Below are 17,783 nucleotides of genomic sequence, written 5' to 3' on the forward strand. Positions count from 1 at the left end.
CAAGCTTTTGGAATTTGGAGGTTGAGACACCCATAGTGCAGGGTTGTGTTCCTGACCATCTTGGCTTATAACCATTGATCAGCCTATCCTTCATGAACTTACCTATTCTTTTGTGAACCCAGTTATACTTTTGGCCTTCACAACAACCTATAGCTACTTCTGTATCTTTAAAACCTGGAAATACTGAAATAATTAGGAGCAGCATTCTCTTTCAAACAGTTCATCAGGAAAAGTTGTTTAAACTATCACTTTTTTAACATGGAGTGTGTTTTTGTAGTTACTAATACAATACCATCTCAATTTGTTGTTTAATAAATCCTGTCATTTGCATATTAAACCATAGAATCGGGGCACTTAACCTTACATTAGCCTATCTGACACATGTAGTCCAATGAACCCATTTTGTTCCTGCAATAATTACTGGTGAGCTATCAAATATGTAACAGTTGTTTATTGACTTTCTTATTCAGCTCAGTATGTGTTAATAAGAATGAACAATATCCAAATAAAGGAGAACATAAGCAGTTTCGCAAATCTCCAGTTATGACTGCAGACATAAACATGCTTTATCAACTCTCAGTTTCCATATGTAGCAAACAGTAATTTATCAACAGAATTTGTTTATGTATTTTAACACAAGTATTCCATGAAATAAAACACACAGTTGTTAAGCAAATATTGAAAAGTTAAATTAAGACTGCTGTGATTGACTGCAATTATATGTACTATTTGGAAGAGAAATACTGGCAATAAGTGTGTCATTGTATTGGGGTGCTTTTCAAAATCTTCAACTACATGTCAACATTTTCTATCCATATACACTATTCGCTATAGTTCTAAAATGTGCATGTACTACTGAAAATAGATTTAAAATCTGATATAATACATTAATCTAGATTTTTCTTTTTTTTTTTTTTTGCAGAAAATGACATTCATAATTATTTGTGTAACTGTCTTGCTTGTGATCCTTGGAATTATCCTAGCAGTTGCATTATCATAGCAAGCACATTCCAAGATTTTAAGAATCTTCAGGCTCCAAATCACATCTGCAATGAAACCAAATATCCTAACTTTTTTTTGGTAAAAGATGCCTTACACCCTGCTACACATGATGTTCAATGCTGACTTACCATTATCGATTTAAAGGTGAAAATACAGTGGCACCTAATGTTTAATCATATCTGTAAATCAAAGCGTATATGAGAAATCAGTTGGATTTTCATCAGAAATTACATGGATCTGTCAGTGTGAAACCTGCTTTTAATGGTTTTGAACTAAAGTGATTTGGGAATTCCATCTTTTGATATTTCAGTGTTATAAATGCATAATTTAATTAGGGAATTGTGGAACTATTGAGTTATGGCTATTTGGTATAATTTTTCCACTTCTAATGCAATTCTAATTAAGAATTTTAGTATCACATTTGTGATGGTCTTGTTAGCAAAATAATTGATTCTCTGAGCACTGTTTTGTAGGAGATGTAGCCATAACTTTAAATAAAACATTTACTGGTTAGTCGTCATGCTCTATCCAGGTTTTTAGGGAGAAAAAATTCCCTCTTCAACTAGTGCTGCCTCATTTTATTTTAAAAATCAATTTGTGCTTAAAGATATTATAAAATTGTGTTTTAATTCAAGGGGAAAATCCTGCTTCCAGAAAGCTTATGAAGCAACCAAATAGCATTCTGTTAATAGTGACTATAAAACTTGAACTGTTTTTAAAAACCTTCCAGTAAAGATTGTTTAGAAGATTGCACTTAAGTCCAGTTCTGCTTGTTTCATTGTTAGAATTCTTAGATTTTAAAAAAAACACTAGTTATTCTATTATGAAGTTTATTGTTCTATTTACTTTGAGATTTATTGTGCTTTATTGCTCAAAATTTTTGTCTAATCTATATAAACAAGACAAAAAGAAAAGGAGTACTTGTGGCACCTTAGAGACTAACAAATTTATTAGAGCATAAGCTTTCGTGAGCTACAGCTCACTTCATCGGATGCATTTGGTGGAAAAAACATCCGATGAAGTGAGCTGTAGCTCACGAAAGCTTATGCTCTAATAAATTTGTTAGTCTCTAAGGTGCCACAAGTACTCCTTTTCTTATTGCGAATACAGACTAACACGGCTGCTACTCTGAAAATAATCAAGACAGTGGCTGCAATATTTTCCTGGTATAAAAATGCAATAATAAAGCACGGATATAGTTTTTGAACTTTTTGGGAAGATATTCCAAAATAAAATTCGTTGTGCATATGAAAACAAAACCAACAGAGCAATTTAGCCTTACAACTTTGATCAGATTGCCATAAGGCACATTTCATCTTGTTCCTTAAAGAGCAAAAATCAAGACTTAATTTTCAAATGTTTGCAAGTGGTGGTGAGAAAAGATAGTAACGAATAGGCTTCTTTAATTGCATTATGTTTGGATTTGCTAATAATACACTGATTTGTTATGAAATTTACTTTTGTGAATTTATGTAACAAGTATGAAGAGTTTAGAAGCAGCAATACATGTGTTATGATAGCTATTACTAAAGTTTTAAACATTTTTCAAAATTAACCAAAATAGCTTAATTGAATGTTACAGGTTATTTTTGTTCTTGTATCATTTCTGTGTAAAATATTTATAATTTGTATTTTGATTTCTCATTTGAATATGTTCATGTAGATATGTAGATATATTTAAACTTAAAGTGAAATTGAAAAAAGAAAAGGTGCCTTCTTAAAACATGGCTTACATCTCTTCATTTTTCTGTTTTCGGGTGGTTACAAATATCATTTTGCTTTAGATAATGTTAAATGTTGCAACTTTTTAGTACTACAGTTTGCTGACTCATTACACATTAAAATGTTCTTATTTAAAATGTCTGAGAAGCAGGTTATACATTAAAATATAACCAATTGAAATGCTTCTTAATGTTTAGCAAGATTTACAATGTATGCCATCTGTTGAAGGATATTCCTGCTTGATGCTGTCCAAATATACTGTGAAATTCTCTTCAGATTGTATTTTGCAAATGGTGATCCATGGTGAAAGCAGATAGGAACAAATAGGCTTCTTTAATTGCATTGCGTTTGGGATTGCTAAATGTGATCCTGATTCAGTAATTTTATCCTGAAAACACTTGTAAAAGATTATTCATGGACTCTTACAAATCAGCTATCAAGAAATGTACTGAAATTTTCATCTTAATTAATGAACAAATTTCTTTACCTTTTCTTAAGTGTGGACAGCCATGATTGACTATGGAGGTCTTTTTGCAAAATACTGAAACAGTTGGTAGACTTGAAATGTCAGTTCTTCAGTAAAATGTATTTTTATTTAATAGCTTTGTTTTCTAGTATTTAGTAATAAAACATATTTATAGAAATGTACAGATTATTCTATATCAGAAAAATATCAGATAGTGCTGTTGATAGAAGGGGATTATCTACATCTACCAAAAAAGAAGTGTGTAACTTTTTTTGCATTCATTTGCAAGAGATTCTCTGTTCAGAATATAAATTAAAAGGATCATTTACTACTTTATATTTTTTGTTCATATACTTGCCTCACAATTTTATTTAAAAAAAATATACAGGTATATTTAAAATTGCACACAGGTGCATGTGCTTACTTCCTTGTCACTTCAGGAGCAAATAACTGGTTTCTAGTTAAATAAATGGAAAATAACGCTAATTTCCCATTCGCTAATAAATTTGTCTATGCAAGCATTTCACTAGTGACTACTTTTATATTGGTGAGTTTATTGTAAATGTTTACACAGACTACTGGAAATACTTAAATGTGGGTGGTATGATTATCATAGCAATTCTAAAGTCCCAATAAACAGGTATATAGGAATGAGCAAGAATAAGCCATAGCATTAAGCACTTCTTTTAAAAAAAAAAATCCCTGATAAGGTCCTGAAGTAATACTGCACATATGAATACATATGAGTAACTTTAGAAGAGGAAATAATCCCATTAACTTTTTAAAAAAGCTGGAAAACAATTATTTTTATCAAACAAAATCTTGAAGTCAGTCGAGCTACTCATTTTTTGCAATGGTACTCGTGTTTGCAGGTTCAGGTGCTTGGTTTGTTTTTTCAAATTGCTCATAATGTTTACTGTAAAGTGAAGTTAAAAATTCCTACTAACTCACAGGAAGGAGGGGGAGTTCCTGAAGGGCTCTGCAGTGTGGTATCAGCCTGTTATTCTACATGAAATCTTTAACCTCATACTGCTGGTTTAATGCTAGATTACACATCTACTTCAAAATCTCTTATTTGGGTTGAAGCAGTAGAAGTTCACTTTTGGTGAAATAGGAGGACTTTTATAGCTGATTTTTGTCTGATTTTATTTACATTTTTAGAAATTAGGTTGTACATGCTTGGATAGGTGCAGTTCGGTAAACTAAATTTAGCAGTGACCAGAAGGTGTTACCATCCATTCTAAGGGCTGTTCAGTTACCTACGGGAAATTGATTTTCTCTCATCCAGTTCTTAATGGGCAAGTATCCACAAACAAGAACTGGCACATTTTTTTAACAGTCTGAGTCACATGGATTGGAGGGACATAAAGACAACAGTAGAGGCTTAATCCATATAGGTCAGAGTTGATGCAAATTGATGAGGAAGCTGAAGAAGTCTAGATTGCTACAGACTCTGCTTGTACCTTTCTTTTGGATAAGTTAATGTAGGTGCATCGGATGCATAATGATCAAGTGGGCAGCTCAGAGCTGTCAGTTGGGAATTTTGACTAAGCACTACAACAAGCAAATTCCTTCTGACTATTTGTAGAGCTATAGTATCTTTAATATGTGTGCACAGCAGACAGGTCCTTTGCTCTCAGATGAAAGACTCCTGTTAACTGCATGGAATTTTATTTATTTGTATTACTATAGCACCTAGGACGCCCAGTCATGGGTCAGGTACTTGATGTAACTTAGATGAACGACTTTCAACCTTGCTGGGATCTGTAGCTCAGCTTCCAAATAGCCCTTGTCATTTCAGATCACTAAGGGTCAGATTCTGATGCACTTAATCTGATTGAACAATGTTTAGTCTATGAAAACATCACATTGAATTCCATGGGATGTCCAGCAGACAAAGGTACTATTATATGCAACATGAGTAAAGGTATCTCACTCTGGCCATAAATCACCCTATCAGGGCTGTTAAACTAGTGGGTGTTGTGGGTGCTCAATTCCCTAGTTTGAAAAGCATAAACTCTGTAGCTTGAAATACTTCTCTTATCTAAAGTTCTTCAGAGGAGCAGTTTCATTATGCTTACAAACAGGAACTGGGGCACAGTGGCCTTGTCTACACTATGAAATTAGGTCAAATTTGTAGAAGTCGGATTTGTAGAAAGCATTTTTATACAGTTGATTGTGTGTCCCCCCACACAAATGCTCTAAGTGCATGTAGTCAGCGGAGTGACAGCACAGTACCAAGGCAACTGTTGACTTCCGGAGCGTTGCACTGTGGGTAGCTATCCCACAGTTCCTGCAGTCTCTGCCGCCCATTTGAATTCTGGATGCCTGATGGGGCTAAAACATTGTTGCGGGTGATTCTGCATACATATAGTCAGGCCCTCCCTCTGTGCAAGCAAGGGCAGACACTCGTTTTGCGCCTTTTTTCTTGAGTTACCTGTGCAGACGCCATACTATGGCAAGCATGGAGCCCGCTCAGCTAACTCACCATAGGTCTCCTGGGTGCTGGCAGACGCGGTACTGCATTGCTACATAGCAGCAGTTTGTTGCCTTTTGGCAGCAGACAGTGCAGTATCACTGGTAGCCGTTGTCGACGTAGTCCAGGGTGCTCTTTTAACCGACCTCGATGAGGTCAGGGGCGCCTGGGCAAACATGGGATTGACTCAGCCAGGTCATTTCCCTTTTAAGTTTCGTCTCATGGTGATTCAGTATTACCGGCAGCGCACAGTCTTTTAATCAGCAGCCAGCAGAAGACAATAGCCAGCAGTCATGCTGCACCGTCTTCTGTGGAGCACCCAGGAGATGACAATGGCTAGCGGTCGTACTACACAGTCTGCTGCCAGCAAGATGTATAAAGATAGATGAAGTGGATCAAAACAAGAAATAGACCAGATTTGTTTTGTATTCATTTTCTCCTCCCTCCATCCATGAAATCAACAGCCTGCTAAACCCAGTTTTGAGTTCTATCCTTGAGGATGCCATTCTGTTTCTCACAAAGCCACTCCCTTTGTTGATTTTAATTCCCTGTAAGCCAACCCTGTAAGCCATGTTGTCAGTCGCCCCTCCCTCCACCAGAGCAATGGCAAACAATTGTTTCGCGCCCTTTTCCCTGGATTGCCCGAGCAGCCGCCATAGCACAGCAAGCATGGAGCCTGTTCAGCTCGCCACAGCAGTTATGACCATTGTAAACACCTCATGCATTATCGTGCAGTTTATGCACAACCACCACCTGAAAAAACAGGCGAGGAGGCAATGGCAGCGTGGTGATGAGGACATGAACACACTTTTCTCTAAAACCACCTTCCCCTGCAATTTTGAGATCATGGTGTTAATGGAGCAGGCTCATGCTGTGGAATGCCGATTCTGGGCCCGGGAAACAAGCACAGAGTGGTGGGACTGTATAGTATTGCAGGTTTGGGACGATTCCCAGTGGCTCTGAAACCTTTGCATGCGTAAGGGCACTATCATGGAACTTTGTGGCTTGCTTTCCCCTGTCCTGAAGCGCAAGAATACCAAGATGAGAGCAGCCCTCACAGTTCACGGCGAGTGGCAATAGCCGTGTGGAAGCTTGCAATGCCAGACAGCTACCGCTCAGTCGGGAATCAATTTGGAGTAGGCAAATCTACTGTGGGTGTTGCTGTGATGCAAGTAGCCAACTCAATCATTGAGCTGCTGCTATCAAAGCTAGTGACTCTGGGAAATGTGCAGGTCATACTCGATGGCTTTGCTGCAATGGGATTCCCTAACTGTGGTGGGGCTATAGACAGAATGCATATCCCTATCTTGGGACCGGACCACCGGGGCAACCAGTACATAAACCCCAAGGGGTACTTTTCAATGGTGCTGCAAGCACTGGTGGATCACAAGGGTGGTTTCACCAACATCAGCGTGGGATGGCTGGGAAAGGTTCATGACGCTTGCATCTGTTTAAATGGCTGCAGGAAGGGATTTACTTCCCAGACCAGAAAATAACTGTTGGGGATGTTGAAATGCCTATAGTTATCCTTGGGGAGCCAGCCTACCTCTTAATGCCCTGACTCATGAAGCCGTACACAGCCACCCTGGACAGTAGTAAGGAGCTGTTTAACTATAGGCTGAGCAAGTGCAGAATGGTGGTAGAGTGTGCATTTGGACATTTAAAAGGTCGCTGGTGTAGTTTACTGACTCGCTCAGACCTCAGCAAAACCAATATTCGCATTGTTATTGCTGCTTGCTGTGTACTCCACAATCTCTGTGAGAGTAAGAGGGAGATGTTTATGGCGGGATGGGAGGTTGATGCAAATCGTGTGGCCGCTGAATACGCTCAGCCAGACACCAGGGCAGTTAGAAGAGCACAGCAGGAAGCGGTGCACATCAAAGAAACTTTGAAAACCAGTTTCATGACTGGCCAGGGTACTGTGTGACACTTCTGTTTGTTTCTCCTTGATGAAAACCCGCCCCCTTGCTTGCCTCTAAATTCCCTGTAAGCCACCCGCCCTCCCCCCTTCGATAACAGCTTGCTTGCAAAGGACATAAAGTCACTATCATTTAAAAAACATGTATTCTTTATTAATTGATTATAAAAATAGAGTGAGAACTCACAAGGTAGCTGGGTGGGTGTGGGAGGAGGGGGGGAGGGAAGGAAAAGGCCATTATAAAACTTGTTGAATGCCAGCTTTCTGTTGCTTGGGCTGTCCACTGGGGTGGAGTGGTTGGGTGCTCAGAGCCTCCCACCCTGTGTTCTTGGGTGTCTGGGTGAGGAGGCTATGGAACTTGGGAAGGCGGGAGGGCAGTTAAACAGGGGCTGCAGCAGTAGTCTGTGATCCTGCTGCTGTTCATTAACCTCCACCAGATGCCGGAGCACGTCCATTTGATCCCGCAGTAGCCCCAGCATTTCCTCATGCCTCCTCTGATCTTCCTGCCGCTACCCCTCCTCATGTTCATTGGCCACTGTCCTCTACTCTGCTATTGTGTCCCTCCACACAGCTCTGTCAGTGCCACATGACTGCGTGAGCTCAGAGAACATATCAGCGGGTGTGCAGGTTTTTTTGCCACCTTATCTGAGAAAGCCTGTGGGATGGAGGAGAGAGGCTTGAAACATTTGCAGCTGCTGGAGGAGAAAAAAGGAGTGAAGTATTTAAAAAGATACATTTTACAGAACAATGGCTATACTCTTTTATGGTGAACGCTATTCACGTTACATAGCTCATGTGATTTTGGTACAAGGTCACATTTTGCATCTTATATTGAGTGCCTGTGGCTTTGGTGTTAGAGATCACACACGCAGGGCCGGGCAACAGAATTCGGCTTGTAGGCAGCCATGGTAAGCCATAGTCTTTCGGCTTCTGCAACCTTCATAACAGCAGCCCCCTCCTTTCCCATACCAAGCAAAGCCTGTTGAGTTGGCCAATTAGTGCTGCAGTTTTCCTGTTAACATGCAGAAGCAGACACCAAACTAATCCCTTCCCCCCATCCAATTCTCTGGGATGATCGCTTTTCCCCTCCCCCCCCCCCACCGCCTGGCTGGTATCAGGGAAGATCCCTGCCTGCCAAACGCGAACAGCTCAGCGCCAATGGCCCCCCCCCCCCACTGCGTAGCTAACTGCGGGGAGGATTTCTTTTCAGCCACAGGCAAACAGCCCAGTAGGAACGGGCACCTCTCAATGTCCCCTTAATCAAATTCAAAAGTTCCCGGGGCTTTTCCTGTACACCTGGCCAGTGCATCCGAGTTCAGAGTGCTGTCCAGACCTGTCACTATGGTGCACTGTGGGATAGCTCCCAGAGGCCAATACCTTCGAATTGCATCCACGCTAACCCTAATTCGAAATGGCAATGTCGATTTCAGCGCTAATCCCCTCGTTGGGGGGAGTACAGAAATCGGTTTTAAGAGCCCTTTATGTTGAAAAAATGGCTTAGTTGTGTGAACAGGTGCACTACTCGTAGTGTAGACCAGGCCACAGAGATTAAGGTCAAAACATGCACTAATTTTGATACCCTCTCATCTTGCTAGGGTGTTGAGAAGTATCTGAGTGCTTCGCAAATATTTGTGAAGCACTCTACAAAAGCCCATAATGAAATTTATAAATTTATCTTCAGAGTAGAATTTGAGTAGTGTACATTAAATGAGGTCTGGGGCCATCCATTACACAAAGAAGATAAAACAATATTGAATCACTTCTCATTAAGTGAACACTAGCCATCCTGAATGAAGCAGGGCCCAGTGGGAAAAAATCATATGTGAGCATGTAATTAAAGATTGCATTCATAATAATTCATATGGACAAGTAGGTTGAATTAAGGTTGCAGAGGCAACCTTAATTCTAGCTTTTCCTAACTCTTGAGTGTTTGACTTTGCAACTTTTAAAAATATTGATTTAATCTGTTTGGTGTGTAATACAATTAATGGAGTTGAATCATAAGAATTTTACTGTGTGAATGCAGAAATTTAGTGGCACCAGAACAGAATGCTGGTAGCTAAAGATATAGTATTTCTGCCCACTAGTGGTGACTTTCAAACCAGACATTAACAGTGTTATACACAGAAGTTTTCCTTAATGGTAGGAGAAATTATTTTCCTTTAAAAAGATAACACTCTCCTTCCCTCAGCCAAAAGGGCTAAATTTCTGCTTAACCAGGTCTCATTAATGCCAGCTACTGAACACTGTCAAAGAAGTCACTGTATGCACTGTACTTTTGAGCTCAGATGTGCACCAGGGGGATCCTCTCCTTTAGTCTGTGCACTTCAAAACGGGTGCTGCCTTTATTGGCACTTCACGGTTCTGATGTGCACTAAAATACACTTTTCCATGAAATCACTCTCAAGATGAAAATACAAGATTAATAGCACAATCTTGTGTCTAAATTAAAGCTATTTTCCTTGGTGTCAGAAATAGTATATGAAAGTAGTGGTTTTCAACTTAGCATTCAGTTAAGCTAAACTGTTCCCCCATCGAAAAGTGTCGAGTGACTGGCAGAAATGTCAGAGCTTGGGAGTAGTGTTTGCTTTTCTTCAAATGGTCTGCACTACCAAACATGATCCTCAAATTGTTTATTGTTCATACAGGCATTTCTGTGGTACTCCTCATTGCAGTGCAGTTGTGGAAGAGTACAAGAAATTAAAACAAATGGACTAGAGAAAATATTTAAACTATGTTCTTTTAAAAAATCAACATTAATAGTCTTTCTTTTGCTTCACTTTGTGCCCTGTATGACCAAATTTGAACAGCCCAATCTTTAAGCATTAATGTTAAGTCTCCAGTCAGCAACTTCATTTTTCCATATTAGATTTTTTGCTCTGTGGGAATAAAGAATGCATATCCACTTTCATATTCAAGATATTTAAATGTATAATCTTGCAAACACACACCTGAGAAACTTTACTTAGGTGTGTAGTACCAAGGAAGTCAGTAGAATACTCCATCAGGTTATTCAGGTAAGTATGTATTTCTAAGTTTCAGGTTGTACTTGAATTTGAATCCTAGTTGTTGCAACATCTGTACTGACAAATGCAGTAGTGATGTGCTCTGCTACTTTCATATGGCAAGAGAGGTGACTAGCAATGTTCAAATAACCAAGTCCAGATTAGTGAGCTAGTCGTGGATTTCGAAGTGGCTTGCTGTAAGTCTGAGATGCCACTCGCAAATGATTGAAGCTGGCACTGACTTACAATATGGCCCATAATTTGCAACTGGCATCCAGTCACGTGCATTGTCTTACACTTTGGGAAAGATGAGACAACCGCACCTACCATGCAATGTTCTAAAATGATTCAATGTGGACCATTTTCAGACCAGGTTGAAGCTTGGAAGTTCTTTTGTAGGGTCTGCAATCAGATATTCGTTTGGGACATTACGATTATCCTAGAATTCTTTACAGTTTGCCTCAGGATTGAATGAGGATGCTTGAACAGCTTTAGTCCAATCCCAAAAAGGCTTGTAAGATTCAGATATGCTCACAGCATGGGATGTTCGAGTCTGGCTAATTTGTAAGAGAATGTTAACTAGAACACAAGTCTTATGCTGTAGTTTTTTATTTGGAAAAATACATTAGGTACCTGTACACAGTGTATTACGCGCTAACAGAAACACATTTGGGGTGAGACTTGAAACTTCCTTCTGGATGGATACCAGCAATTATTACATGTTTCATCTAAGGGCAGCAGTTTTTCCAATGAAGCATCCCTTTAGTACTGCATTGCACAATAAAATAAAGGGGAAATCTAGAAAGTGGTGGTGATAGAATGGCTGAATGGGGATGTGTGGAGGAAGCAGATTTGTTTTCCCACTTGAAATTTATCATTCTTAAACTGCCACCATTGATATGGTTCCTTTGACAAACAGGCACAAAATGGGAATTGAGGCACATTTACTTTGGAAGTTCTTCAGGCTCCAGTTAACTAAAATTAAATGTACTCTGATGTGTCCTTGTGACTCATATGCCTTTCTAAAAATAATCATGGCACTCTTCCTCATACTCGGGTCAGTGGGTCAGTCTGTGCACCTGTGAAGCAACTCAAACTTTTTTGTCATGTACAGTGATTGGCTCTTCAATTACATAGTGCCAGTCACAGACTATTTTGGTTAACACTATCGAACATGCAGTGTCTGAATCTGCAAACAGCAAACTCTTTACAAACAGCAATCTGGGATAAAGTCCCGATAATCTGAGGAATACACAATAAAATCTCAGGTGTGCAAAAACAAAAGTGCTTCGTGGATAGATACTTTTTCCAAAAGAAAAAAGAATGGAAATAGTAAGTATTGTCAAACTATTGAGATGGGTACTTACTATATTCAGTGTGTTTCATACTGCCTTTAGATACTGTGTTCAGATTAATTTAATTCACTGAGAATAAGGGGAATTATGTCTGTAATAGTAAAGTGTCTGCTGAATGGGTAACAGTTATTGCCAATTACAAATAGCTAAATATATTTCAGACTATTTTCATTGTAGGTTAGAAACAAAACCTTTCATCAACTGTACAATTCGTGTGTAAGTGATATTTTTCTGTACAAGCTCAGTCATAAGATGAAGGACAAGGAAATGTTTGATTATCACCACCTGGGAGCTACTGTCACTTGAGAAAAACAAATCTAAACAGAGAGCTGCCCTTACTTCAAACCAGTACAGGGAGTTCAGTGTAGTTAATGAGTTTAGAATATTCATCAGCCTGTATATTGACTCAACAGATGCACGACCCTATGTAACAGCACAGTTGCAATGGTTTTGTGCAATCTTACAATAAATGTGCAGTCAGTTTAAACAGATACTTGCCAAGATTACTCCAGCTATATGTTTGTGTGGTACTGCCATAGAGTATATACAAACTCATGGCATTTGGTAGTTGTAAGGAAAACTACAAAAGTTCTCACTTGGGATTTGGCACATGGTTATAAAATCAATTTCCAGCTAAACTGAAGGAGAAAGTTTTCTTTTGAGCTTTCTTGGAATATGATGCAACAGTGTTTGCAAATCTATAGGGTTCTATTATAGGAATCAAGTCTTGGCGTAGTACACTGAGAGAGTAGGTGGCAGGGCATAGAAGAACTGATATGCTACAAAAATTATGTCCATGACTTCTGTTTTAATTTTTTTTTATTTTCTGAATTGTTTAACATGGTCCACAGTAAATATCAATGCATGGATTAAAAGCTTCTATGATGAAATTATGTAATCCATTGAGGGAATGGTGGTGTACTCTGAAACATGAAGTCGTGAATTTCTCTAACTCTCAAAAGTAAGTGTAAAGCTGATTAGTTCAAAGGCCTTATTCAGATCTCTCTCAGGTTTTACACTATAATCATTTAATATTCTATTGATGGATATTGCATCAATAGAGTTATACTGGCATGATCTCAGAATGTCAATTGAATTCAGTAATGTGACACTTGTCTAAAACCTCTGAGAATCAGAATCTGGCCCCAAGGAGAACCTGTTGCCTTGCCTGATCATAGACCAGATTTTGTTAGCTAAAAATTTAAGGTGGTTATTCTGATGGGCTAATTTCAGGCTAGAAAGTTAAGCTGCCCTGAAAAATGAACCTACCAATAGCTTTTAAAAACTCGATTTTGATATTTTTAACAAGATGGAGAAGTGTAATTCTGGAAACAAATAAAACCTATTTTTAAGCTTTAGTTCACTATCTGTGGACTAGATTGTGATATCCTTACTCATGCTGAGTAATACCTTATCCCATGAAGTCAATGGGGCTTGTGAAGTAAGATACTACAGTCTGAGAATGGTATTTCAACTCTGGAAGTCAATAGCACCATTCTGCTTCACTTGTAATTCTATCCAAGGTACTTATGGCCTCCATTACCCTAGTATCTGAACACCCCACAATCTTTAGTGCATTTATCCTGATAACTCTCCTGAAACAGGGATATGCTATTATCCCTATTTTACAGTTGAGTGACTGAGGCACAAAGGGACTAAGTGAAATGGCCAAGGTCACATAGGAAAACTGTGGAAGAGCAGAGACCTAAATCAAGTTCTCCCAAAGCTCAACCTATTGCTCTAAGCACTGAACCATCCTTCCCCCTCAGTTTCTAATTAGAAGAAAACCCTCGTTTTTTTGCCTAAATTTGGCCAGCAAGAAGGAAGTGATGTAATTTTATAAAGGATAATCTTAGTGAGGTAATTAATATTTATATTGCATCCTAACAGGTATTGCCAAGGAACAAAGAACTTGTAAGAATTCTTGTTTTGCCAGCTCAGGTAGAGGTAGAACTTTGTCACGTAACAGTGTTTCTTAAAATATGTTTTGAAAAGTAAGCAGTTGTATGTTGCTGGTTATTTCAGCTGGAGGAAGGAAACGTGTAATACATGTATAAACCCAAGGGCCTAATTCTGTCAACAGCTAGGACCTTGCAACCCCATTGAATAATATTAATTACTGGGAACTGGGGGTCCAAATTACTTAGGCAGGTTTTGAAAAATCTCTGGCTTCATCCTCAAAGTGTCTTACTTTATAAACACTAATCCCCACAACACCATTGCGATTAAAATATTATCCACATTTTACAAAGGGTAGAGCTGAGGTAGAGAGGTAAAAAGACTTGCTGAGCGCCACAGAGGAAATTAGTGTCAATGCCTGGGCTAGCTGGCAGGTGGTCTCATGATTAAATCACTGGACCTTACTCTCTTCCCAGCCATCCTTCAGTTACACGAGTGTAACTGGGGCCTGGTCTACACCTAAAACATAGGTTGACCTAGCTACATCACTTAGGGCTGTGAAAAATTTCACATCCTGTGTGACTTAGTTAGGTTGACCTATGCCCACTGTAGATGCAGGTAGGCCAATGGAACAGTTCTTCTGTCAACCTAGCTACTGCCTCTCCAAGGGGGAGAATTTACTACAGCAATGGAAAAACCCCTGCTGTCATTGTAGTGTCTACGCTATGGCTGCAGCTTTGCTGCTGTAGTCCTTGTAGTGTAGACATGTCCTTAGGGCTGAATCAGTCCCCTATTGAAAGTTACAAAGGATGGCTATGGATAACCTCCTGGAAAAACTGATATGCTGTATCTTTTCAGCTCCTGTCCAAGCTATGATAAAAGTTGGAGTGCAATTGATTGTATAGATGCCTAGTCCTGAGGCAGAAAGTGTCATTTTTTCCCCTTACAGTAGTTCCAATCTTCCATCAGTTACACATTCAGAAGTGTCACAGCCCTTCCCTCTGCCACTCCTCCTGTTCATTTGGTGCTTAGCAAAAATGTTATTTCACTCCATAGTTCATCTTCAGAACAGTTTTATGTGATTGCTCTAATCGCTTAAATCAGCATTTTACAGTGTAGAGCCTTTTATCAGGGTGTTGCAATATTACTTTTTATACACCTAGTCCTGAGAATTTCTGCAGAATAACGCATTAGATCACTGATGTGCATGGGGAAGGAATACTGAAATACCTGGCAGTTTGACCTGCCATTGTAGTGGCTCCCTGTCACGATCCCTCTTTTCTCATAAAGGATACTTAGTATTTTAAGAACCTGTTTTATTTTAATTTAATCCAAAGCTTTTAAAAATGGGGAAGTGGGCAGCTTGATTTAATTTCCTGATTATGGCTGGATCAATGAGACCTCTTAGATGTTTGTTGCCCGGGACCTTCTATTTTCCCCACTCCTGTTCTGGCAAATATTTACAATATAGAATAAGAGATGGTTTAAGAGTAGCTTTCACACTCATGGTGGATTGTGGTCCCATGTATCTCACAAGCCCTTGCATCACGTGAGCTGCATAGTCTTGAGTTCTTATAGCTCTTCACCTATTCCATTTTGGGCATGTGGATTTCTGTGATAATATAGGTTCTCTTTACTACCATGCTATCTATCAGGATTTGAACCCAAGGATGAATCTTAGGCAGGATACTTGAATCCCATGTGACCTATGAGTCTTTGGGCATAAGTGTTATCAGGTTATGCCATATTAACTTTTCAGAATCTGCATGGTTCCCCATACTTTACTCTCAAAGTTGGGCTCAGAGAAAAATCAATATTTTCCCCCAAATGCATTTGATCTCCCTTGACAGAAGGAGGATTTCCATTTAGTTGGTCTGACTTCCAGTGAACTGGGGGCATTGCTTTAAGTCTGATGTGTATGGAAACTGCCTGAATAATTCTGCATTCTGCATTTGGAGTGCTGAATTATCAGTGGGTAGTCTGGCATGCATAACAGAACTGATTGATCATGCTAGCTATATATTTTACATTTATATAGTTCCTTTAATCCTGAAGGGTCCCAAAATGCTTCACAAATCATAAGTGCCTCATCACTACGATATTCCTATTTCTATGGTGAGAAGAAGCAGTCAAGTGGACAGCTGTTGTAGAACTGTGGTGGTAAGAGGAAAGGAAAGTGTGTTTTGCCTACGGATAAGATCACAAGCCCTTTATCGTTACAAAAAATATCATGGGATCTTTAATGTCCATGCAGGCTGCTGCTTTAGTCAGCTGTAAAAGAGCCCCACACCCTAAACTGGACAGAATTTTGAGAATGAAGATTAGGTTTATACAAAAGTTTATAGAGGAAAGACCAAATAGAATGGGGATGATTTAAACCAACAAAAGCAATGAAATTTAGCACTAGAGCTGGTTGGTTCATTCTAAGAAGGATGTCTAAGACTGACCACCTATAGCAAAATAGTCAAAGGATCACGTAGGTAATCCTATGGGTTAACAAAACCTAGGCATTATATTTTGAGCTTTAAGTCAGGATTTATGGGTTTATTCCATACAATATTAACTCTTACTTATTATGTGATATTCATAATGCTTGCTGACGATATTCAGATGAATTGTATATCACACAGTTTAAAATGAAGAGCAGACTCATATTGATGCAACCAAGAATTCAAGTAGAGTATAAATTGCTGATTCAATATCAAACTGTCACTCACTCCTCTTTGTTGAACTGGTGGTAAGGAGATTCAGTTTTTTGTTGCTGCAAGCCTAAATCAAGCCCTAACAATTAGAATAGAGCACTCAAGTCCTCTCTGTGATTAGCTCAAAGCAAAAGAAACAGCCAGGAATTATTAATTATCCCAATCCACTTAGTCTTGGTCATGAAGTAATGATGGCTACAAGTGTGACATGAAAATGCAACTTAAGAGGTATGGTTTCTGTAGAAGTAATTTTATTTCACAAACCAGGAAGACAGTGGAATGTTAGGAATCAACTAAATGTCTTGGACTAACTGAAATATCATTAGAAATTTAGTTTTAAATCATAGTCATTAGAATAGTCTTTAACGATAATTACTCAGTTCACAGAATTGAGCTCTGCACATTATTGTGGTACTTCAGTATTTAATATATTAGGTGGTCAAGAGTGTAATAAACTAGTGGAGGAAGGGAACTGGAAATTACATAGGGGCCATATCTACCAACACTTGCCTCTCCGTGCATTCTAAGGGAATTTAGTGTAGAATCTTGGATACATCTATGAAAAGATAGTTTAAAGCTTGTTTTCATAGTAACCCACTGTAGTGTAGAATGGTGTCATGCTGGTTTAGACCAGTGGTACATCTAGCCTAGAATCCTGTTTCCACCATTGGCCAGTATTAGAATCATCAGAGGGAAAACTAAGAACCACCAAGACTGTATAAAATCTGCATGTTTACTGATTACACTGGAGTTTTGGAAACTAATCCCTGGAAAAAATCTTTTTCACCCTCTTCAGTTAGTGATTAGCTTTTGCCCAGAAGCATCTGAGTTTTTGTATCCTACTGATTGATATATAGCATATTATTTTCAATTTGTTCTATCCTATTCTTTGTATCTGTGTTTTTGACTTATCAGGGCATGTGGATTCATCCACAATGATGTCCAGGTCTTTTCCTGAGTGGCTACAATTAATTTAGAATCCAGCAATATGTATGCACAGTTAAAATTATTCCTTCTGATCTGCAATACCTTGTATTTATCAGCAATGTATTTCATCTACCCTTCTGCTGCCCATTCACCTAGTTTTGTTAGATCCCTGTCCTCACAGCCTTCTCTATGTAGTAATTTTGTCAGCAGCAGATATTGTCCCTTCACTGTTCTCACTTTTCAACTTTTCATTGATTCATATACAAAAAAACCAAAAGAGCTGTCATCAAAATTGCCCTGGCCCCCACTTC

At 38.9% G+C, this 17,783-nt stretch overlaps 1 protein-coding gene across 4 annotated transcripts in view; it reads left to right on the forward strand.

Annotated features, from left to right (window-relative positions):
- Positions 1-17,783, forward strand: part of STX2 (syntaxin 2) — a 74,753-nt gene that overhangs the window by 37,414 nt on the left and 19,556 nt on the right. For 2 of the 4 annotated variants that reach the window (XM_038373981.2, XM_038373982.2), the window contains one exon: positions 923-1,895. The exons of the other annotated variants lie outside the window; for them this stretch is intronic. Coding sequence is in view for 1 of the 2 variants with exons in the window: in XM_038373982.2 (XP_038229910.1) it covers positions 923-1,000 (78 nt within the window). In the remaining variant the exon portion in view is untranslated. Of the gene's footprint in view, positions 1-922; positions 1,896-17,783 lie in introns of those variants that run through there. 4 annotated transcript variants of the gene reach the window in all.

This window comes from Dermochelys coriacea, chromosome 15 (genome assembly GCF_009764565.3).
Source record: "Dermochelys coriacea isolate rDerCor1 chromosome 15, rDerCor1.pri.v4, whole genome shotgun sequence".
In the NCBI taxonomy this organism is placed as follows: domain Eukaryota; kingdom Metazoa; phylum Chordata; order Testudines; family Dermochelyidae; genus Dermochelys; species Dermochelys coriacea.